This window comes from Lemur catta, chromosome 26, assembly GCF_020740605.2.
Source record: "Lemur catta isolate mLemCat1 chromosome 26, mLemCat1.pri, whole genome shotgun sequence".
In the NCBI taxonomy this organism is placed as follows: domain Eukaryota; kingdom Metazoa; phylum Chordata; class Mammalia; order Primates; family Lemuridae; genus Lemur; species Lemur catta.
Window position 1 is genome coordinate 7,021,911 of NC_059153.1, and position 24,417 is coordinate 7,046,327.

General features: G+C 40.6%; 1 protein-coding gene and 1 long non-coding RNA gene across 2 annotated transcripts; one reads left to right on the forward strand and one right to left on the reverse strand.

Annotated features, from left to right (window-relative positions):
- Positions 1-3,334: 3,334 nt before the first annotated feature.
- On the reverse strand, positions 3,335-8,822 carry MAD2L1 (mitotic arrest deficient 2 like 1). The gene is made up of 5 exons (XM_045537353.1): positions 8,614-8,822; positions 7,747-7,893; positions 6,478-6,598; positions 5,388-5,491; positions 3,335-4,196 (listed from the first exon to the last, which is right to left on the reverse strand). The coding sequence occupies exons 1-5, from the start codon at positions 8,684-8,686 to the stop codon at positions 4,024-4,026; spliced, it is 618 nt and encodes a 205-aa protein (XP_045393309.1). The 5' UTR covers positions 8,687-8,822; the 3' UTR covers positions 3,335-4,023.
- A 10,602-nt stretch (positions 8,823-19,424) lies between these two features.
- LOC123627669 lies at positions 19,425-23,647 on the forward strand. The gene is made up of 3 exons (XR_006731407.1): positions 19,425-19,439; positions 23,238-23,441; positions 23,575-23,647. It is a non-coding gene; the product is annotated as an uncharacterized LOC123627669 (long non-coding RNA).
- The last annotated feature ends 770 nt before the right edge of the window (positions 23,648-24,417 follow it).

The following is a 24,417-nucleotide window of genomic DNA, read 5'->3' on the forward strand; positions in this document are numbered from 1 at the left end:
ATCCCTGTGAGTCCCCAAGACCACAGCCTGTAGCCCAAGTCGCCCACTTCCCGACCAACCCCAACCGCCATTCACTAAGGAGCCCGAGAACAGGTGCCCGGCACTCGCTGATAATCAATATCCACTCAGTTCCTCGCCCAGACGTGGGCTCTAGATCGTAGCGCTGAACCATAGTGAACACAGTGCTCTAAGAATTGTACGTTAGACAGGAAATATTTTGCACATCAGCCTCAATCTTTAAAACCACCAGCATCTGCCCTCGGTCTATGAGACCGTGTCTAGGAGCCCACTGAATATGCCCATATCTAGAGAGTTTTTAAAAATGTTCGAGATCTTTCCCTTGCATGGAAATGGAGTATGGGTGGTCTGGCTTACACTTGGTGGCCTTTTTCGGCACAGATAAAATTCCAAGACAATAAAGATCTTCATCTGATGTTAAGTTCCTTTGTGCAAACAAGCTTGCCTAGCAAAATAGTGCAGATAACTACCTAGATGGGAATGGTCTTTGCACAAGTAAATGTAACTATATTATGTTTCTCTGGCATAAAAATAGATCAGATGGTAGAGGACAAAAATAGGTGACATGGTAACATAAACTGGCTTGTGTAATCAGAGGGTCAACTCTGACATTTTTCTCTCTAGGCCTTTTCCAACGGTCTTGTTGCTACGGCTACAGTGTTTTTGCCAGATTGGAACAGAATTGTCAACCCTAATGAAGATTAAGCAGCTTGCCCAACTAGATTTTTTTTTTTTAATAAGCATCAGAGAATACTGCTGGCTTTAAAAGTCATAATCATGAAGAATGGAAAGATCTCGAGAGATCTGTTTTTAGAAAATAGAGCTAATAAAATTAGAAATTTAGTAGACTTTCCATTTCACAGTTATTCCACAATAAACTTTTATCACGGTCAGTCACGTTGAACAAAATAACTTGAAATATAATTTCATATATTAAAAAAAAGAAATTGTTTATAAATTAAGTCAAAAGTAAATTTCCTGAAGACTCTGAGTAACCGAGGTTACTTAGTGAACAATTCTTCTGATTTAGTTGGAAAATTATATTTCACCACTATTCACAAAAATCACACCTGATTTATTCTTTAGACGATATAAATAAAGTGTAGGATAAAGTCCTCTGTCTTTTGGTTTCTGCCATTAACTGGTCCAAGCCATCTGGTTATCTGAGAAAGTGTAAATACAAAGTTACCCAATAAAGGCCGGGCGCGGTGGCTCACACCTGTGATCCCGGCACTCTGGGAGGCCGAGGCGGGAGGATCGCTCGAGGTCAGGAGTTCGAGACCAGCCTGAGCAAGAGCGAGACCCCGTCTCTACTAAAAATAGAAAGAAATTAGCTGGACAGCTAAAAATATATAGAAAAATTAGCCGGGCATGGTGGCACATGCCTGTAGTCCCAGCTACTTGGGAGGCTGAGGCAGGAGGATCGCTTGAGCCCAGGAGTTTGAGGTTGCTGTGAGCTAGGCTGACCCCACGGCACTCTAGCCCGGGTGACAGAGCGAGACTCTGTCTCAAAAAAAAAACAACAAAGTTACCCAATAAAACCTGATCAAGTTTTGCAAAGAGCAATAAAAGAAAACCAGTTTGTTCTGAACACTCAGTTGCTAAAAGATGTAAAAAGTAAGAGGAAAAGGGTGAGGAAACACTCTTTTTGAGGTGCTTCTTGGGGAGTCAGGAGGAGCTTCCTTGGCTGGGGACAGAAGGAAGAGACAATCTAATCTTCAAAAAACACAGTGCGATTTGCATCCCCCTTCACCCGCATTCTCCTTGGGCCCTAAACTATGAGAATCAAAAAATTCACCTAAAGAAAGTGCTTAGCACACAACAGATGCTGAGTGTTTTTTACCCCTGATGTAGTTATATTTTTGTAGCAAGAAATTTCAATGTTAACTTCCGATAAGAAAAGCTGAATGTCTTTAGAACCAACAGAAAGTCACCATAATTTGAATATTGCTCCACTAACGACATCTGGTGGAAAATATAGGCGTTGCAATGCAGCACTAAAAAACTATTCCAACCTTTCATGTATAGTAAATTTAAGATAAATTTTACTAACTAAATGAAAACAGAAGGCGAAGAAAACAATGTCTATGAGGCTACCCACCTTACTGTGTTAATAACTTTTGAGTGTATATTCTAACATAGGAGGTTAAGGAACATGAGAAACAGTGCACTCTAATAATCACATGTTTTTCAGCGTGCATGTTATATAGTGAAAAAGTGATTTAAAATAGAGGTATGGACTGATTATGCTATTCTGGGTCCCGTTTTTATGTATAATGTGCCGAAGAACCTCCCTTCCCAAGCTTTCCGATCAGAGTTCACGGTGGAGCGTCCCAGGGATTATCTCAAAGAAACAGCCAGTTGTGCTTCAGAGAACATGGAATTGAGCCCAAATCAGGAGAGACATCGAACATGAGCAACTATGGATGGAGGCAACAGATGATGATGTTTTACAAGTGAGCCTTAAATATTACAAATCAAGAGTTCTGAGCTGGGGAGGGGTTTGAATACTTGTGACCGAAAGAGCAAACTGTGACCTATCACAGGGTTGGCAAACTACGATTCTCGGGACGAGCCAGCTATCCGTTTTTTTTTTTTTTGAGACAGACCCGCTCTGTCACCCTGGCTAGAGTGAGTGCCATTGCGTCAGCCTAGCTCACAGCAACCTCAAACTCCTGGGCTCAAGCGATCCTCCTGCCTCAGCCTCCCGAGTAGCTGGGACTACAGGCATGTGCCACCATGCCCAGCTAATTTTTTCTATATATATTTTTAGTTGTCCAGATAATTTCTTCCTATTTTTAGTAGAGACAGGGTCTCGCTCTTGCTCAGGCTGGTCTCGAACTCCTGACCTCGAGCGATCCTCCTGCCTCGGCCTCCCAGAGTGCTAGGATGACAGGCATGAGCCACCGCGCCCGACCAAGACTTTTTAGAAGTCTGCCTTAAACTGACCTTGGAAAGACAGGTGACAACTGAATAGAAAGCATATATCTGATGAGACTACTGATGAAGGCACAGGAATAGCGTGGTATTTACATATATAAGGAAAACGAAGCTGACAGGAAGCCTAAAGGTACAGAAATGTCCCACATCCAACATTTGTTAATCTGAACCAACTCAGGACATCTGGCCTTTCACAGCGATGAAGCAATAGATTATTCTGAGTCTGTGGCTGAGGTGAAAAGGGTATAATCAAAGCTTGTCCATCATTCAACTTTGTATGCTGAGCCACTATAACCTAAGAAGCACAAGAAATAATTTGCTATACTGAATCCATTCTATCACTTAACTGTATGAATACTACATACATATCAAAATATTTTAAGACAAATTTTAAAACATAAAAATTTAACTTTATTTCCTCGTTTTCATTTAAAGCTTGATTTTATAAAACACACACAAAAAAATTTTTTAAGAGTTCTGTATCAATCACAGTAAATTAAACAGTAGAAATACCCACTGCTTCATGGGTTCAAGTTACATAAATTAAAATCAAATTGGAGATGTATTCAATATGGAAACTATACAATGAAATAAACGACAAAAGGACGTAATAGAGCAATATATCATTACTGATGGATTATTAGTTATTTTTAGGATTTAAACAAAGAGTCTGAATATTCATACTTCTTTTGCTGTGTATTTAAATTTCTCCCTACCTATTTCGAGTCAAGCTACTTGACCAAAATGTCTGACTCAGGTAAGTACTTAGCAAAAGCTTCTCCATCAACAGTCACCAACTTCGAAGAAATTAACGTAACAATTCTGACAAACATCTGCTGGTTCCCTTTGAACAATGTGCAGTAAATTCACTACGTCAACCCTATGGTAAGTCAAAAAGGTACCCCCCAAAATGGAACAATTACACATAGTTCACTGAAGTATAATGTTGGTTTTCCTCATCTAAAAATTAACCAGTGAAACAAAACATCATCAACTATAGTTGACTCGGTTTCAGGAAAACCACATTTAAAAATTACATATGACATGATTTTCCTCATCTCATCCTTAGTCACTGACGGGAATTTTGTAGGCCACCATGCTATTCACTTTGTGGATCGTGGTGGTGAAGGAACGAAGGCGGACTTCCTCGGAATTGGTAATGAACTGCGGTCCCGACTCCTCCCACTTTTCAGGTACGACCAGATCTTTGTCTGTGTAAATCAGCAGATCAAATGAACCTACATTGGGGTAAGACCATAAAAGTACATCACTTTTCACAATTAAAACTGCCCTCCCGGTCACTCTCGTATTTTGTTAACCCACTGTTAGAAAAGAGAGGTTAGCCTGGTCTCTAATCAGTAATTTACTTTCCTCAATGGAAATTTCTTTTATTAAACACTGTACCTTTCAACTTTATCTTATGAAAAATTCAAGTTTGTTTTCTTTAAAGAGAAAACCATTAAAAAGATCTGACTAAGTATATCATCCCATGAGAAAATATGAACGTAAGGAAAGCTCGTTTCTGCCCCTGTGGTCCTCCAGTGTCCGGCACACAGTAGGTCTCTGGTAAATACATTGTGAATGAAGGCGTGAGCTTGAGACGACAGACACAATCACAACCACAGTCTGAATCACATACATAAACAGGTGTAGAAAATAAAAACCAGTGAAAGAAAGTACATCAAAATATTCAGCAGTGGCTACTGTGAAATGTTTTTCTTTCTTTTCAGCATTTCCAAATTTTCCAGAATGCACACGCAGTCATCCCCCTTTTTCCATGGTTTCACTTCCCCAGTTTTGGTTACTTGTGGTCAACCATGGTCTGAAAATATTAAATGGAAAGTTCCAGAAATAAACAAGTCTTAAGTTTTGAACTGTGCACCATTCTGAGCGACATGATGAAACTTCATGCCACCCACCCCCCAGGGACACGACTCGTCCCCTTTCCAGCGTGTCCACACTGCAGATACTGTTCATCAGCCCCCGAGTAGCTGTCTCGGTTATAGGATCAACTGCTGCGTTTACACAATAATTGTGTTCAAATAACCCGCAGTTTACTTAAAAATGGCCCCAAAGCACAAGAGTAGTGATGCTAACATATTGTTATAATTGTTCTATTTTATTGCCAGTTATTGTGTTAATGCTTACTGTGTGTGACTTATAAATTAAACTTTATCATATGTATGCATATATAGGAATGAACACAGTGTGCACAGGATTCAGTACTAACCCGGGTCCCAGGCATTCCCTGGGGCCCTGTGGACAAGGGGGCATACTTATACATCACTTTTCCTTTATTAAGCTTTTCCCATTTATATTACATGATACTGATAATTAAGAAAAAAATTAATAAAGGGGTGATTTTTAAAGCAGTAGCTCAGTCTCTTCCCCAATAAATTGAAGTCAACGAGAAGTTATGGAATACTCACAAGAAACTTCCAACAGTGGCAGAAATGTCACTGTCGCTGTGATCTGTCTGATCACCGAGCGGATTTCATCCTGGATAGCTTTCTGAGACTTTTCTCTGGGTGCACTGTCAAAGAAATCAACTCAATTAATTCGTTTTAGGTCTTAATTTATTTAAAACAGAGTGGTAAGATCATTTATCTGATTAAATACTCACAAAATCAAATAAGCAATGCATTAAAAAGGAGATTTTTTTTTAAAATATGAGTAAAAGTATCCTTAGGACCTACAACCCAGTAGGCAGAATATATATCCTGATTATTTCATTTAACCTTCCAGTCATCTTTTAGGGTTGGTCTTAGTATCAAGTCATTTATAATAGTATCAGATTGACTAGAAAATTTGTCAACTACTTCAGGTTAGGAAAACTTTATCTGTTAAAAATAACAAGTGGTATCTAAAATATGTAATTGGTATAATCATTTTGGCACTTTTCGTAATGTCTAATTTCTTATTGATGCAAAGAAAATATTAAATTGTATTCAAATTATTTTTATAAGCAAATAAATTTCCTAAAACAGACCAAAAGCTTCAGAAGCAAATGGCACTTTGTGACGAGAAACGGTTCTGGGTTTACAGGGAAGCAGCCAAGGACAATGCGAGGCCCTGACATATGAAGGGGGGACACTTCCCAGCCAGGGAGTCTGGAACCTTCAGAAGCGTCTTAGGACGATCAGGCCGCCAAATGCAGTAGAGCCGCATCTGACGTTGTGTCAGAGTCTAAAATCATCCCTTCTAGTTAAAAGCACCTTGGAACAATTCATTAAACGGTCCATCTAGTGTATTACATACAGTTCTGTATACACCACCATAAATACCTAAGTGAGAAATTCACTGATCTAGAATAAGCACAATGATGTTAAAGGTGTATTATATACACAATAATATGCTAAAGTGAGTACAACTCTTTTCTACCGGTGATTGACGACATCTTAGAAGACATACCCCACAGACTATACTTTATATAAAACTAGTTCAACATAACTGGAACATTTAGTAATGAAGTTTTGGGAAAATATTAATCAAAGTGAAAATAACTTAATACCTTCTTACCTATCATCTTTTGCAGTCTTGTCACACTCAATGTCAAACTGCCATCTTTCAAGGACCTCGCCGCTTTCAATATTTGAGATAACTACAACCAGCTTCTGAACGGAACACTTGTACAGCCAATCTGCAACACACAACCAGGCATCCTTTTCGGTCTACTGCATTGCAAAGCAGCTCTTTCCTTAGGTCCCACCTCCCGTCCTTAGGAAATTCGTTCCTACCACTGGTATTCTGGACCTCCTCCCAGATAGATACAAAGCAAACCTGCCCCGTCAATAAACTAAGCTTCCGTTTTCAAACTCAGTATTTGCACCAGGTATAGCACCTCAGTACTGCGTGCCGAGGACACAGTACTCAACATGTGGTATTTCCATCCTAATCCAAGGTAAGGGTATAGGAATATGGGCATTAATCTAAACATCAAACCAATACAAGAGAAATAATTGGACCCACTTAGGGTCAAACAGAGTGTAGCTATTGGGATCAACAGCATTAAATATGCAGAAGCAGAGGGAAGAAGGTGCAGGACTTAATACTCAGAAGGGAAGAGCACGTGACCAGGGGACTGAAAGCAGGCCAGCAAGACTGCAAGGAGAAAACAACGGTGAACAGGATTATTCTGGCAAGATAAACAGGAGCCACGTTAACTGCAAAACCCGTTTTAAAGGAGTTAGTTGATGGAGACTTTTTTGTTAAGCCTTATCAGATTCCTAACATCAAAATATTCAGGCCATTCAAAATGTAGTCGGGAAGGCTGAGCTTTCTTTCTTTTTTTTTTTTTTTGAGACACAGTCTCACTCTGTTGCGGGCTAGAGTGCTGTGGCTTCAGCCTAGCTCACAGCAACCTCAAACTCCTGGGCTCAAGCGATCCTCCTGCCTCAGCCTCCCGAGTAGCTGGGACTACAGGCATGCGCCACCATGCCCGGCTAATTTTTTCTATATATATTTTTAACTGTCCAGATAATTTCTTTCTATTTTTAGTAGTCGGGGTCTCGCTCTTGCTCACGCAGGTCTCTAACTCCTGACCTTGAGCGATCCTCCTGCCTCGGCCTCCCAGAGTGCTGGGATTACAGGTGTGAGCCACCGCGCCCGACTTGGCCTTTCTTTCTATGTACATTATTTACTTCCTCCCGGGTGAGAATCACTCTATTTGAGATGGGGGTATGTTTTACACTTCTATGTACAGAGCTGAAAAATGAACATTTGAGATGCTAGAAAATGCAGATCCTGGAAGGTGTGCAAAATTCAAATTGTTTACAACGATTAAAATACCTTTTAGTTGTTCCACCACGTTGTTTAGGTATTTTATGAGCTCGAGATCAGTAGTTACAAGCAAGGTGAGTCCGTATTTCTGCACTCGAGTAAAGGTTTCGGAGGGATATATGCCACGCTGATACAAAATGCTGTTGATGCCAAATGCTGAAAGCAAAAGAAATGTGATAGCAAAGTTATCATCCCTTTTTGAACTCTAGAACATAAAACATATTTAGATGTGGTTATAGTTTCATTAATGGAATAAAATTGTAAATGACTAAAACACACACGTGTGTGTGTGTTCTGCTCAGAGTAGGTACAAACAGGCATTCAAAAATCTTAACCTCTTGCTTCTAAGTAAAAGAGAGAACTGCATTTAGGTGGCAATAAAGGAAAAATGCCAAAGGGCATCAGCCATCGCCAAACTGCAGCCCAGCGTGATGCAGGTCCCAATTCGGGTTACGGGGCTAGCGGGTATCAATGCAGGCTTCTGCGTCCGAACCCAGCGGCCCAGGCAGGCCTCTCCTTCGCGTTGTCCTCCTTGTCGCCTCATTGTCCTGCCAGGTTCCGTGACAACGTGCAGCTGGCCCGGTGGAGAACAGGCCACCGGCCCCGGAACCACCGGGAACGCGGTGCTGGGAAAAGCACACACAGCCGCGGACCGCAGTGGCGCCACGTCCCGAGTCCCGGGAAACGAGGGGGGGCGGGGAGAGTTTGCACGTTAATCAGCATCGATGCTCCGGAAAGGGCTGCGCCGCGAGGCAGCACCCGGGCCCCGCTCGTCCCCCGAGCGCGGCGGCAGGAGGCGCCGCCCCGGCCGGGGGTTCCCGGTCTCGGAGGCCCCGCCGGGCCCCGCGTCCCCCGCCCGCCCGCGCGCGGACTCACAGAAGAACTCGGCCACGATGTCGGCGCTCCCGCGCAGAGTGATGCCCTGCTCCCGGGCGAGCTGCAGCGCCATGGCCAGGCCCACGGACGGCGGCGCGCGAGCGGCCGGCACACGGCGACCTCGGCGGCCCCCACGGCGGTTCCCCGCCAGGCGTTTCAAAAGTAACGACGCGGCGCGCCGTCCCGCCCAGTACGCAGGCGCGAGCCACCTCTAAGCCCCGCCCCCGCGGCAGGGGGCGTCCTGCTCTTTGCGTCTTGCGCGTGCGCAGTTGCAGAGCGCCGGTTTGCGCAGGCGCAGTCGGGGCGGGCGGCCGAGCGCTTCCGGGTTGTAGCGGTCCCGCGGGGGCCTGTTGGGAGCCGCCCTCTGGGTCGTCATCTGGCGGATGGGGCCGAGGGAAGGAGGGGGCCAGTCCCGATTTTAGTGGTGGTTCCCCGGGTCTGCGGACCCGGCGGCCAGGGAGCGCCATTTCTGAGTTCCAGAGAGACTCAAACCGCCACGGACTGTTCGCCAGTGCCGCGTGCTGTCGCCCCCGCGGTCCTCGGCGGGCGGTCGCGACTGTGCCGGACGCTTTGGGACTTCAGGGGACGCCGCGCCGCGCCGCGGCCTGGGGGGATCTGTCTGCTGTGTGGGACCCGGCCTTCCTTGAGAAATTGGGTTGAGGGATTGAAGGGACGAGCCGCAAACGCTTTTCTGTCCCCTTGTCCGCGTCTGCCCCGGGTTTAGGGCGCCTTCCGAGGCGGGGAGAGTCCGGGGGCCCCGGGGCCCCTCCTGGTCCCGGGCCCTTGTCCGCCTGCCCCGCCGGTGGCCGGCCGGGAGCGCGGTCCCCTCGCCAGTGCGTCCCGTCAGCGTTGGAGGGTCGTGCAGTGCATTGTGACTCACAGACTCAGTGACTTCGTGTTAGGGTGACAGGTGTTAAGGAGATAGCGCCCAATTAGTGTTCGCGTCCATCGTGAGAGTTCATTCATTCTTAAAGCTGCTTGGAAAAACTATTGTAAAAGGAAGCCTGAAAAACTCGGATATTCACTGGACATAGTGTTATGTAATTACATGAGAAAGGCCCGAGCGTGTCATTCGTAGTTTTATATTGCCGTGTAGCAAGTGACCACCAACCAATGGCTTAAAAACAACACCGTTTGTTGTCTCGGCCCTGTAGGTCAGAAGTCCGCGCGTGTCTGAGTCACACAAGGGTAAAATCAAAAGGTCCGCAGGTGGGATCTTTGGGGTCGTCTTATACGGTCCCTGGTGGTGGAGCTGAGGTCCCTGTGATCTCGCCAGCTGGTGGCCAGAGGCCAGTCTTGTGTGTTTGCCACAAAGCCCTGCCAAAGGCCTTCTCACACTTCCAGCCTCTGACTTTTTCTTTTTTTTAATTTTTTGGTCCCTCCCAAGCCTGTGACATGTTTACATCTTTCTTTTCTTTATTTATTTTTTTTTGAGACAGAGTCTCACTCTGTTGCCGGGGCTAGAGTGAGTGCCGTGGCGTCAGCCTCGCTCACAGCAACCTCAAACTCCTGGGCTCAAGCGATCCTCCTGCCTCAGCCTCCCGAGTAGCTGGGACTACAGGCATGCGCCACCATGCCTGGCTAATTTTTTCTCTATATATTTTTAGCTGTCCAGCTAATTTCTTTCTATTTTCAGTAGAGACAGGGTCTCGTTCTTGCTCAGGCTGGTCTCGAACTCCTGACCTCGAGCGATCCTCCCACCTCAGCCTCCCAGAGTGCTAGGATTACAGGCGTGAGCCACCGTGCCTGGCCTACATCTTTCTTAAATGTTAATGTATTACATTTTTTTGATCCCTCCGACCGTATAAGGACCTATTATTAAGGATTCTCGTAGCATTTCATAGTGCTACTTCAGAGCATTTCTTTCATTGTAAATGATGATGTAATGTTTTGTATGATAGCTTTCTTGTGTCAAAAATAAAATCCTTGCAAGGTAGAATAAATCTGAAAGTTTACTATCCAGCAAAAATTACAGATCGCAATCCAGGAGACTTCAAACCACGTGGTAGAGGGTGGTAAGGAGCTTGCCAAACACCGCTGATGGCACAGTTTATAAAATATGAAGGAGGAAGTATTTTGGTCTTTTTCGTGATTGGTATTATACATTTAGTGTTTTTTGTTTTGTTTTGGTTTTTGCGGTTTTTTTTTTTTTTTTTGGGCAAACAGACCTGTTTTAAGTTGCTTTGTCTATAGCTGATTGGCTTGATTTCAGTGACTCATACTGACAAAAATGGAAAGCCTAGGTTTTGTGTTTATGAGTGGAGATAGTGTTTCAGGAAATCAGGGTGACTTAATGTTTGGTTATGTGGTTATGGGCAGTTGGCCTTGGGCTGTATCTAAACCGTGACCTCCATTTTCAACATATGTAAGACCAGGATGCATTTAGTGGGTTCTTTACAAATATTTGTTGAGTGAATGAGCATTTGAATATTTGCCTGGAAGAGCTTTATGGAAAAGCCTAAAACATTTTCTAATTAGAGAGCCAGTTGGGTGGATGAATGAGGTCACTTTTAGGGAACTTTGAGTACCCATCTGAGTTGATTGGAAGTACCAGGGAGTTCTAGGTTCTTAGGATTGACATAATTAAAGGGACATTTTTTTTTTCAAATGTTAATTCAATAATGGTGGTAGACTGCATTGTTTACAGGACAGTCTAGGGTGGTGGTCCTCACACTTGAGTGTGTAAAAGAATTATCTGGATATTTTGCAAATTCCTGGCTTTTTTTCTCCCTTCCCCAAGGCTGGTTCAGTCCAATTTAATAGTCACTAATCATAGGCGACAGTAAAGCACTTGATATATGCCGGTCTCAACTGATACATGCTGCAAGTGTAAAACAGGAGACATCAAAGACTTAGTATTAAAAAAAAAATGGATGTAAAGTATCACATTAATATGTTTTTCAATTGATTACATATTGAAATGCTATATGTTTTTCAACTGATTACATATTGAAATGCTATTTTATTATATTGGATTAAATATTAAAATAATTTCACTCATTTCTTTTTAGTTTTTCTTTTTATTGTGACTACCAGGACATTTAAAATTGCATATGTGAATCCTGTTATATTTGCATTGGACAGTGCTGGTCGACAGTGTGGGGTTCAGGGGATGACTTGTTTTAGCCAGCATCCAAAATGATTCTGATGCAAATGCTGAGACCACTCTTTGAAAAGCAAGGGACTGTGAGGGATATTTTAGCATACCGGGCTGGGAAGTTTAGAGTCCCAACTGCCAGAAGATGGCACTGTTTCCATGTGAAATAATACATTTTAAAAATTTAGTACCAGGTTATGTGCTTTAGTTCAAGATAAAATGAAGGAAAATGAATTCAGTAGTTTCTAAGGTAGTCATACATGTGGAATACTTCAGAATGAAATGTTGACTCATAATATATTACAGAACTGGTAACCTTTTAAACATTCAGCATATATATACACATACACACACCCATATACTGAAAACATATATACAGGTTGAACATCCCTAATCTGAAAATCTGAAATCCCTAAAATCTGAAATTTTTGAGCACTGACATGATGCTCAAAGGAAATACACATTGGAGCATTTCAGATTTCAGATGCTGAACAGGTGAGTTTATATATGCAAATATTCCAAAATCTGAAAAATATCCAAAATATGAACCACTTCTGGTCTCAAGCATTTCGGATAAGGATACTCAAAGTGTATGGGATTTATATGCATTTATATGTATATATGCATTTATATGTATATATATGCATTAATTTGCATATTCTCACTTGGAAAAAGAAAACATTTTAGATAATTAAATCATTATTCTCATAGACTCATGACAGTTTTTCATCAAATTGCCAGTAATTATTTTATTTTTGAGGCCAACATCTTGAAATAGCAGTATATTCTAAATTTGATAAAACATATTAAATTTGGTCAGACATTTTATGCCTATAGTAGATTTTTAGCTGGTTGCTTCTAATACGTTGTATGTGGGATTATTTTTATTATTGCTTAATATGTAAATATAGGTGAATTATTACAGTTCTGCTAAATCTACCAACTAATCATAAAACTAAAATGTTTGAGTAAATAGAACAATATTTTTTAAGGAATTCCATAGTAACACAAAATAAATAAGATCATAAAGAAAGACTGAAGTCTTTCTTAAGTATTTGTCCAAACCATTTATGGGAGGAAAAATCTGTCTGAAAACGTGAAAAATCACTTTGTATTCATTTATATTTTTCTATCTGCAGAAACTTGGCTTTTTCAACTGGAACAGTTTTCTTATAACTTGCCTTGTGTTTATAGCTCATTCAAATAATACAGTAGTCAAGCAAGATTTATCAGGTCAAAAATCAGTCATGCACATGAATTCCATAATTTGTGCTGAAGTTTTCAACTTATGAATTGAATGACAGTGATTTTTATTCTTTACTTTATTTTATTTATTTATTTATTTATTTTTGGAGACAGAGTCTCACTCTGTTGCCTGGGCTAGAGTGCTGTGGCGTCAGCCTCGCTCACAGCAACCTCAAACTCCTGGGCTCAAGAGATCCTTCTGCCTCAGCCTCCTGAGTAGCTGGGACTACAGGCGTGCGCCACCATGCCCAGCTAATTTATTCTATATATATTCTTAGTTGTCCAGCTAATTTTCTTTCTATTTTTAGTAGAGACAGGGTCTTGCTCTTGCTCAGGCTGGTCTCAAACTCCTGACCTCGAGCGATCCTCCCGCCTTGGCCTCCCAGAGTGCTAGGATTACAGGCATGAGCCACCGCACCCGGCCTGATTTTTATTCTTGAATAATGTATATAACCCTTTTAATATCAGCCAACAACAAAGGCTTATTGGACTCCAGAGTTTTTGGTTTAAAGTGAGCGATCAAGTGGATTCAAAATTCAGTGATGTCTTTTCATGATTGCTTAGTGCTAACACAGTTGTAAACACAGATGTTACCTTTTTGCACTGAAGTAGATGGTAATTCTCTGTTTTAAGGTAGTTTTTCAGATGACCCACAATATGCCTTTCTTCACCTGTATTACATTATCATCAAAATACGAGAAAACTTGAAAAAGTTTCATTTAACTAATATAGCTACAAGAGTAATCTTGCAGACTCTAGTATGAGGAGCAATAGACTAGCATTTGGATATTTTAAAATTATTCACAAGATTTTGAGGTTTACATTTCAGATGTGGTTATGAGTTTGTATTATTAAAAGATAATGAGATAGGTTCCTTTTTGTCTTGGAATTTTACATTGACTCATTAATTTTTGAGTTATTCTAATTTTAGGAATAATAAGATTCTTCATCTCCATTGAAATCAGAAGAAATTATTTAATTCCCAAAAGCACCCAAAAATACTACTGTAACATAGAAGATGAATGTCTTGGGGACTTAGGGCGTCATGTGGTGCTACTCCTGCCTACCTGTCTTAGGAGAAAGATCAGGACTGCAGGAAAGGCAGGTCCTAAGTCTACCTGTGCCCAGGTAAGCTCACCTGTGCTTTCTGGGGGATCGAAACATGGAAGAAAGTTTTTTGAAGGACTGCAGAAATGTGACTGTACCTTTCTCTTCTCCTTCTCAAATATCTTGTCTAGAATACTATATCCTGTCAGTAACAGAAATGTAATGAATAAACCTATATAAATGTAGGTTATATACCTCTAAATTACAAAGATATTCCGCAGTGTTAGACATTATATATGTATATGTAAAAATTATATACAGTTGTTAGAAATTAAGATGAGAAAAGAAATACTTAACTTAAAAAATAATTCTTTTTATATCATTAGAAAATAAGTTATTTTTACTTTCACTAAATATATGAATAAATATATTAAGGCTTATGTGGTGAATATGCCTCATTACTTTTTAAAATCTTGGTTTAATTACCTTTGAAAGAGTGATTTAAAAGTCTGATACTTCAGGGATTTTGTTTGTTTTGGGACTTTGTGTTTTTTGGCCATCAGAGCTAAAAAAAGATATGTCATAAAGATGTGAAGATCCAAATGGAAGAAAGTGTGCTGTTGACTTCTTATTTCTTTTTATTTACCCGTATTAGCAATTATGCAAAGTTTTAGTTGAAAACAGATTATTAGATTTTCATTTTCCTAGTGCCAATTAGGTGGTCTTACAAGCTAATTGAAAGGTGATGTATGATATTTTTATGATTTTAATGAAGAGTCTAAAAATGAAGACTTCAAAGGTTTAAGCAGTTTTTTGACCCATTTGTTAAAAATATCAAAGCACAAGTACTTTCTATTGGTTGGGAACTAATTGAATGAATTGTTTCCACCCTTTAATTAGTTTTAGAACTAATTTTCATGTAGAAAAATGATAAATAGTTTAAAGGAATCTGTCCAAATTTTTCAATTGTGTAGATGGGAAGTGTTTTGTTGTTGCTGTTGTTGTTTAATACTTGACTTAAACATGCTCTCTCAGTAGCATGAATGTTGAAAAACATTTACTTGATCATTCGTTTAAAAGAGTCCCCTTTCCTTTGAAAAACAGAATGAATGAGTGTTAATTTTTCTGAAATTGCTGGATAGCACAGTATTGCAAAGAGAAGGGGCCAGTATGTCTGGGACAGTTGGCCGCCATTTCCTCAGGGGACCAGTTGTGACTCATGACTTCCTGACATTCGGCCAGTGTGAGTGTGCAGTGTTGATCCATTTTTTAAAATTTTACTAAAGCCTAACATATTTTCTTAGGTTAAAAAATAAATGTAAGTAGAAGTTGTAACATCCCTTCCTGTATCCGCAAGGGTTGTTTTGTGCATATATTCCACCTTGGAAGCCATTGAGTTAGAGACTGTATATAGAAACCCTACAGGTTGAGGGGTCAGGCCTGTTTTGTTGGAAATGGTAATGTTCCTTGCTGTCCACTTTCCCTGGTAAATGTGGAGTAGGTGTGGTTAGAACCGCTGACCTGCATCCCTGTGTGGAAATCTGAGCTATCCTTCTTTATGCTGGACTCTTCCAGAACAATCCCGTGAGGAAGATACATTTTCCGTATCGGAAAGGAGTACTCCAGACTTTTTAACCCTGTCCCGTTACCACTTAAATCTGCTCAAGGCACAGAATAAAAGCCCTCTTCGAAGTTTCGTTAAATTCTTGTGTGATAAAATCCTGAATAATGTATCCAAGTTCACCCAGCTAGGAGAACGGAAGTCAAATCCAAGCAATCTAGATGACAGGAGAATGTGAATCCTGAATGTATAGAAGGTCTGACTATATTTTAGATGATCTACCTTGAGGCAAACTATAGAGGGTCCTTATGCCCTGTCCTTCCTCCGTCCTTGATGTGAAACTGCTGAGACCCGTCCAGCAAGGGAACCCAGGGGAGCTGAGTGGCTGGAAAGTCACCGAATTGGAGCCAGGAAAAGAGGACAGAAGTGGAAGAAGAAAAACAAGAGGATAGAGTCCAGGGCAGAGTATTGGCACTTCTGACCAAGAGTGGGTAGCCTAACTAGAGCTGCAAAAACAGGAGTGGTTTTTATTTTGTGCATTAAACAAATGCTCTGGCCAAGGGCTAGAGTGGTAGTTGAAATCTGGCCTATTGCTTGACTTGCCAACTCTACTGGTAGGTCTGGCAAAAAAAAAAAAAAAAAAAGAGAATGTTCAGTGCAGTAGGAATGTAAAAAGATGACAAATTTAAGGGGCATTTTGAAAATGTGTTCAGATATGTTTGGTTGAACTCTGAAGAATATTCTGGATTCTTTGCAGTCATAGTGGAGTTGCATACATGGCGATGATAGGTAAGTTTGTGGCATTGGATTGGTTTTCCTTCAAGTGATTTTAGGCCAGGAAAAGAAAAGATTCAAGGGGAGATTTGGAGGTAATAACTGATAAAATGACACATGGAGAAAGAAGAGGTGGTGAAGAAAATTCGGAAGGCATGCAGAAGCAGGAGGCAAATCATGAGAGGAATGTCCTAAGAACCTACTTCATGAGTTTGGGTTAGGTGGGAAAATATTATTTAGTAGTTTAGTACACAATTCTGCACAAATAAGAATGACTGGGCAAACTCATTAGATTTGGTACTTAAAAGATCTTAATAGGTGAACCAACCAGAGAGGAAGCAATTTGGGTCACATACTGGAGGGTGAAATTCTTTTTCAAGGAGTTCGGAAGTGAGAGATAAGAAGATATAAACAAGACATTCTATAAAAAAGACATTCTGCACTTGAATGTTTATAGCAGCACAATCCACAATTGCAAAGATGTGGAAACAACCCAAGTGCCCATCAATCCACGAGTGGGTTAATAAAATGTGATATATGCATACCATGAAGTTCTACTCAGCCACAAAAAACAATGGTTATCTAGCACCTCTTGTAGTATCCTGGATAGAGCTGGAGCCCATTCTACTAAGTGAAGTACCCCAAGAATGGAAAAACAAGCACCACATGTACTTACCATCAAGTTGGTATTAATTGACCAACACTTAAGTGCACATATGGTACTAACATTCATTGGGTGTCGGGCAGGCGGGAGGGGGGAGAGGGAATGGGTATATTCACACCGAATGGGTACGGTGTGCACCGTCTGGGGGATGGACACGCTTGAAGCTCTGACTCTCAGGTGGGGAGACGGCAATATATGTAACCTAAACATTTGTACCCCTGTAATATGCTGAAAAAATAAAATGATATAAGCAGAAGATTTGTAAAAGAAATGGAGAGTGGGAGAAACAACATCAACAATTACTGGGTCTTGGGAATTTTGTTTTTAGAATATAGAGGAAAGAGCCAGAAGAAATATAAACACAAGTTGAAAATTGGAAAGGGACAGACATATGATAACACTCCCTTAAAAGCATCATTATAATAGTTTTTGAGTATCTGGAAATCATTTTTAAGTTACTTTTAAGGCTTCAGAAAGTAGACATTCTGAGTAATTATGCTTCATGCAAATTGTACTGAAGGCAGTAAGAAAGCATCGAGTAGTCAAATTGACTTTTTAATTATAAATGAGATATTTTATTAATGATTCAGTCCTGCACTTCTGCCTGAACACTTCTCCTTGAAAGCTCTTTCTTTTTTCCTCGGTGAAAGAGGACAATCAAACTTAGTTTCAACTCAAGAGTTCAAGAAGGGGTGAAAAAAAATGAATAGAAGGAAGTCTTCGTGCTGGAAAACAGATCCACTTTGAAGTGCAACTGGGAAAAGCTCTTTAAAACATTTTTTGTATGGAAAACGGTATCTCAGTTTATAATTAACTTGCTTATTTGATTTATAATGTAAATAAAGCATGATGTTTCTTGCAGCCTATGAGTAAACACTTTCTCCAAGCACGGCAGATTAAGGGAAAACAAAGGGAGGGAACAAAAATAGGAGGGTCATGAGTCCCTATCTGCATGGGGACGAGGGCAGTGCTTCTGGGGAGGACCATTTGCATGAGCATCTGGGTCTTTTGTCGTGGTTTGGATGGGTGACCTGAGTCTGATATATTGGTGAATAGCATTAACAAAGGTCTGGTTGTCAAAGGCGAGGAAGAAAAATGCAATTAGCCACAGCAATGAAGTGACGTCTGTGTTTGGGAGAAAAAGAACCCACACCTAAATGGCAATAGAAAACACTGAAACAATAGCATTAGCAAAAGGCCAGATTTGTGTGTGTGCGTGTGTGTTTTCCTGTATCTATAATATAGCCATCTTAACTCAGTCGGATATGACAAAAAAGTCATTTCTTTGGTAATGTTTGGTTCCTGTGGTAACAGTGAATTTGTACCTGTTATTAATGACCTTGTGTACTCAAGGCATTTGTGACTCATAACACACTAGTTTCACCAACCTGACATTTGTAATTCTGTTTGTTTCTGTGTAAACAAAATTAGAATTAAATGAAAGTACATTGGAGTTCAAGAGACGTTTGCTCTTTTTTTGGGGCTCATTTTTTCCCCCCTGTAAACCACGCCATCCAGAGTGGAGAACCATATCTAATCTCCCAATTAGGTCAGGCCCCGGGATAATCAATCTCCTTAACAGCAGATGCCTTGTTTTAGCAAATGAATGCTTGGTTTCAAAAGAAGTTTTGTGTGGAGAGAGGACTGCAGTTGGCATGGGCGATTAGAACTCTTTTAAACCTTCAAAAAAGCTTCTGCGGATTGTTTTGTGCCCACACTTTGGGAACTGAAGGAAGCGCCATCCACATCCCTGTTGAAATGAACGTGGTAGGGACTTTCTACAGCCTATGAGAACATCTATAAGGACAGAAATGGAACTATTTCAAGTAAAAAAAAAAAATTGTGCATTGGAATTAAACTGTGATTTTGATGAAATCTAATATATATGTTTTGAGTAGGTGCTCTTCATATTTATTATGCTCCTTAATAACAATAATAATTAGATTAGCATCGTTTACACTGAAGATATAAGAACAAGTTAATACGATTCTCATGTATTGCTTGGACTCCCTTCACACTATTTACAAGTGCCTTTCTTCATTCCTGATGCCTTTTCAGTTCGAGTTTGTACCATATGGAAACGGGCAGTGTGTGAGACAACTTGGAAGTCAGGAAGAAATAATTTTAAAATTAGTGTTTATAAATAACGTATATTAAGTCAAAACCAAACACTGACTTTATTTTGCTCACAACTCATTTAATCTAAGATATACTGAAATATAGTGAAATAATTTTTAATATGGTATAACTTTTTAAAAAAACTCTAAAGCCTGAACAAATTATTTTAGATTGTCTTTGTTCAAAATATGATTATTGGACCTTATCAGTGATACCTGAAGTAATAGAGAAAATAATTCAGGAGGCTACATGAGTACATGTTTTGTTTTTTAGGACTGCATATTACATAATCAAAAACATCAAGCTGGAACATTTGCGAGGTAGGTAAGAAAAAAAGCAGCAGCATATTTTGAATTTTATCATTTCAATGTTACTATATAATGGTCAGTGCTGCAATTTTTGTCCCCTTCTAAAAGTTATTTCAATTCTATGGAAAATTAACATTTTCCATAGTGAAGGCTGATAAGAGGAAATATGAAAAATAGATGATCTCTAATTTAAGAAACATTTGATGCTCATTACTTCTTACCTTTTCACAGAACCTAAATACTGGTAAATGTATAGGATTACATTACTTTTCTAAGTGAAATTTTAATGCTAAATTGGTAGCTAAAGTAGAGATTCATTGAGATAATTATATGTTCATACAAGATTTTAAAACTACAGACATTCTTGGTAATACAAAAATACCAGAAGCACCGTGACAATTGACTTTGGTTTATTCTAATTTGGAACAGCATTTTAATATAACTAGAATGACTTTGGCATATTAAGCTTCTTACAGTTTTTAACTGGAAAAAAGTGTGCTGTCCAGATCAGTTACTCAACCACATTTTAGATGTAAAACTTAATTTAGTTGTTATAGCATGTAAGGCAGTATACATTTCATTTAATGAAATTCGCACTTAGGTTTATAGACTGGCTTTCATGCTTAGATTCCAGTGAGTTTCAGAATCCAGAAATTTCCAAACTTAATTTTTTCTCACCATGGTGCTCTTGTAGCTAAATTTTTACATGTTTTTTTCTTCTTATACACACACACACACACACACACACACACACACACACACACACATAATATGAAAAAAAAGTCTGAAAGAAAATATACCAATATGTTAACAGCACTATTGAGCAGTGGATAGATTTGGTTGATTTGTAGAATCTTCTTTAGTGAATTATACAGGCTTACATTTTTATGATTATTTTACAATTGGGGAAAACATACCTATTTGCAGTTTCAAAAAACATATATATTACTATCCCATCATAGGTAATGTATTATTTGGCAATCATTTTATAATAAAGATTGACAACAATTTTTCCTGGCCTCTTGATTTTCTATAAAACCTGAAAAGGCAGCTAACCTGTTCTTGGTATTATAAATTAGGCTATGGTATTGATATAAACCACTCAGTGAGAGTTACAAGGCAATACCTATAAACTATAAGCAGTATGTTGTGCTTAAAGCATCTAAGGAATGAGCCAAGATAACAACCAGTAAACATGGTAAACAGAAGTTGTACCTATCCAGGATCTCAGGAACCCTTTATACTATTAAAAATTATTGAAATGACATCTAGTCACAATGGCAATAAAAAAATAAAAAAAACATTATTGAAGACCACTAAAGAGCTTTGTTATATCTGTCAGTATTTATCATACTAGAAATTAAAACTGAGAAATTTAAATGATTTCATGATTATTTGTATCATGAAATCTGAAACCACATAAATAAACTTTTAAGCCTTTTGAATCTAGTCTGTTTCTCAAGGAAGATTTCTAAAAGGAATCTAACTCTTGCTTTAAAAAATAAACTATAGAATTACAATCATAATAAAAAATCCCAAACATTCTGAAGGGTATTTTAACAGTTTAATTTTCATGAAAGTTAACATTTCAGCAAATATTTTCTAAAATACTCAAGCACTGCTAAAGTCTCGGATCCTAATTTCTTAATCATTAGATAAATTGGCATTAATGTTTATTCCTTATTATATGGATTAGCTTTTAAAGTCTTTGCTTTTCATCTTTTTTGGAGATAACTTTATGTGTACGAACTAAGTAGAATTGAGCAGCACAGGGAAAAAAATAAATTTGACCAATGATCTTGGCATGGTGCTCCACTGTTCTAGATTCCCGTCCTCTCTGTAAGTACAAAAAAAAGTAATTTCCAAACAAAACCTTTGCTTGAGCCCTGAGAACCAAAATATTGATTGCTAAACAAAAATGTTTGTTTCAGTGGTAAATGTTTATACCAGAAACTGAAGCCAAACTACACATTTCCTTTCATGACACTCAGATAATATGTCAGACATTATTAAAAATAATTTAGCATGTTCCCACGAGTTGCTTTTGATCGTGTTTCCTTTCTTTGTAAACATTTGTACAAAATGTCTTGACAAATAACTGATTATAAAGACACTTTAAAATCCCTTTTCTTTCAAAAATGAAGTCTGGTTATTTCCAGTATGAGACATCTTTTTGCGAATGGCAAAAACGATGTCTTTACCCACAGGTCAAACAGCAGCACTGGAGGCTGTGGCCATAGGATATATTTCAGGTCCCCAGGAGACCATTCTTTGCCTTCTGCTGCTGTCCCCGAATAGACCAGGTTCCTTTTTTGTGCACTCTCATCTCCGCCATCTTGGATTCCCATCCAGTTGCGGAATATACGAATAAGTGAAGGCTTCTGATCAACCGGTGGACTTTGGATTCCCGAGAATATTTTCCTGCACCTTTTATATTTTGGGGCTTCTCTGTCCTTCTTGAAACTGGCTTTTATGATAAGTATCAGTCCTTTATTTCCCTCACCTCCTTGACTGTTCCATTCTTGCCATCTTTCTTTTTCCTTTTTTTGTTTCAATGTCAGATTTCTTAAGGCAAGCATAAAATTCTGTCTTGCCCTTTACGACTCTTCTCTTGTCACAGACTTGTCCTCAATCAGCCATAACCTCTGTGGTTCTTGCGTCCACGTGTCTAACCCCAGTCTCTCCCCCAGACTGTGGCATTGCGTCTTCCAGGCCTTCTCTGTGCCTTTGGGTGGGATGTCAGCCTGTTAAACGTGGGAAGTCCATGGCTAAATCCATCGTCTTCCATGCTGGCCACCATCCCTGTGCTTGCCTGCGTGCCCGGCCCACGCGCCGCCCTCCCCACTGTTGTGTGGCCTTCGTCTTCGCTTCCCTGAGTTTTTCGGGTGCCTCACTCAGGGGCCACGTCTCCATCTCGGTCACAGCAGCTGACATCTGGGCTGTCTCATTTCTGCCCTGCTGTGGTGGCCTGTACACTGCGCCTTCCAGGTGCTGGTCCCCTTGGCTTTCATGCATCTCGTGCATTGGTAGGAGAATGACCTTTCCGAATCATTGTTTTTATCACAGGGTTCTTCTCTTTCAAACCTCCAATCAGTGGACAATTTGAACATCGCTGGATATTTGATGGTTTTAAGAAATTATTGTTAATTTTTTTAAGTTTGATAGTGGTATTATGGTTGTATTAAAAAAAAAAAGAAGTCCATGGGGGGGCGGTGCTTTCCTGTAGCCCAGCTACTCAGAAGGCTAAAGTGGGAAGGACGGTTTGAGCCCTGGAGTTCCAGTCCAGCCTGGGCAACACAGTGAGACCCCATCTCTTAAAAAAAAAAGAAAAGAAAAGAAGTTCTTATCTTTTACATATATACTGAAATGTTTATGAATAATAGATATAATATCTGGAATTTAATTCAAATAATATGGAATGGGAAAACATGGTTGGAAGTAGGGATAGAATAAGATAGGTCAGATTGATGCTTGTTGGGACTAAGTCCCAAAGTGGTCCCCAACCTTTTTGGCACCAGGGACCGGTTTCAAGAAAGACAATTTTCTGCAAACCAGGCTGGGGGGCAGGGTGGGGACTGCAGCCATGTCCCCAACAGCCCGTGGACGGGTGCCAGTCTGCAGCCCACAGACTAGATGATGTGTACATGGAGGTTCACTATACTTTTCTTTATAATGTCGTCTATGTTTGAAATTCTGCAGAATAAAAACATTAAGTCAACTCTTCCAGTTTTACCAGTGCTTATAAAATAAACCCCAAGCTCTTTATGTAAGAATTCGAAGAAACAAACCAATTCTAGTGTATCTTTTTAGGGTCATTGGCCAATGTCTTCTACACACGTCCTCTGCTGGTGTCAGGCTGTTGGCATGTGTGACCAGCTCTCCCCAGGACTCTGCTCCCTGCCCACGTCTCACCACACGTACCTGGGCGGCAGGACTGCCGTCAGCCCAGACACGGGGTCGTTTGGATGTGCTGTGAATACTTCCAATGACAGCTCTCAACCGACGACAAACAGGGTTGGTGACTAAATTCTCCAGTGTTTCCCATGTGTGGGTCCCCGAGGAGCTGTGGATCGTCACAGCCGCCATCAAAGAACACTTCCTAACTCTCTTGGTTTTACCCACCTTCTTCCTCTTTCTTTTTCTGTAGGCAGCAGAACCCCCTGGGGTAGACTCACATCTGCGGCTGAAGGTCACTTTCACTTGAGTGCACCCCTGTGAAAAGACACAGTTCTCTTCTCCATAAAGGTTTTTTTTTTTTAATTTCTCAATCTCAAACTGCGTGGGGGCCACCCCCAAAGCAGCAGCCGCGTGCCAGAGGGCCCTGGAGCGGGTGACAGGACATGGACAAGCCCCAGCCCTGACATCTGAAGGTCCTGCCACAGGTTCACCGTTGGAGTCTGAAATGCCAACCTAAAGACTTAGAGACACAATGAAGGCTGCAAATATTGCCCCCAGCGATGCCTAAGAACACCCACTTTCTGTCTCAGCCGTCCCTGCGAAGTCAGCTGAAGCAGATAAAAGGGTCCCCAGGTACCTGCCAGATTCTGTGCCCCTCTCAGGTTTGGAAGCCGATGTAGCCCGGCCTCAGCCCCAGATCGAGATGCCATGATGTCCCTCGCTATGCCCTGCACCTGCCTCGGTGTACCACCTGCTTATTTCTCAGGACTCCTGTCCCTTTACCAAGATGTTGGAGTCTGGAGTGATGTGTCTCTATCCCCCATCCTGAGTCTTGAACCAACCCACAGACAGAGGCAGCATTTCAAGATCTAACTCAAAGGTCATTTTTCTCTACGAGATTTTCTTCCAACACCCATGTCATTCCCCGTCGCAGCTGCCCAAATGTTTGCTCTCTCCTTTCTCGTAGGGTCAGGAGGGACATCGGCAAATAGCTTTGACTACAGCGTGTATCATTTTGGGCCGCAGATGACGTTTGATCGCCGGACTTCCTTGTTGGATTGTGCTCCTTGTGGTCAAGGGTTGAGTCTTTGTT

Excerpts from the sequence above, each read along its gene's own strand:
- MAD2L1 (XM_045537353.1), bottom strand. The coding sequence starts at position 8,686 with ATGGCGCTGCAGCTCGCCCGGGAGCAGGGCATCACTCTGCGCGGGAGC. Across the intron at positions 7,894-8,613 it reads CATCGTGGCCGAGTTCTTCT|CATTTGGCATCAACAGCATT; the intron begins GTGAGTCCGCGC and ends TTTTGCTTTCAG. Across the intron at positions 4,197-5,387 it reads GCCACTGTTGGAAGTTTCTT|GTTCATTTGATCTGCTGATT; the intron begins GTGAGTATTCCA and ends ACCCCAATGTAG.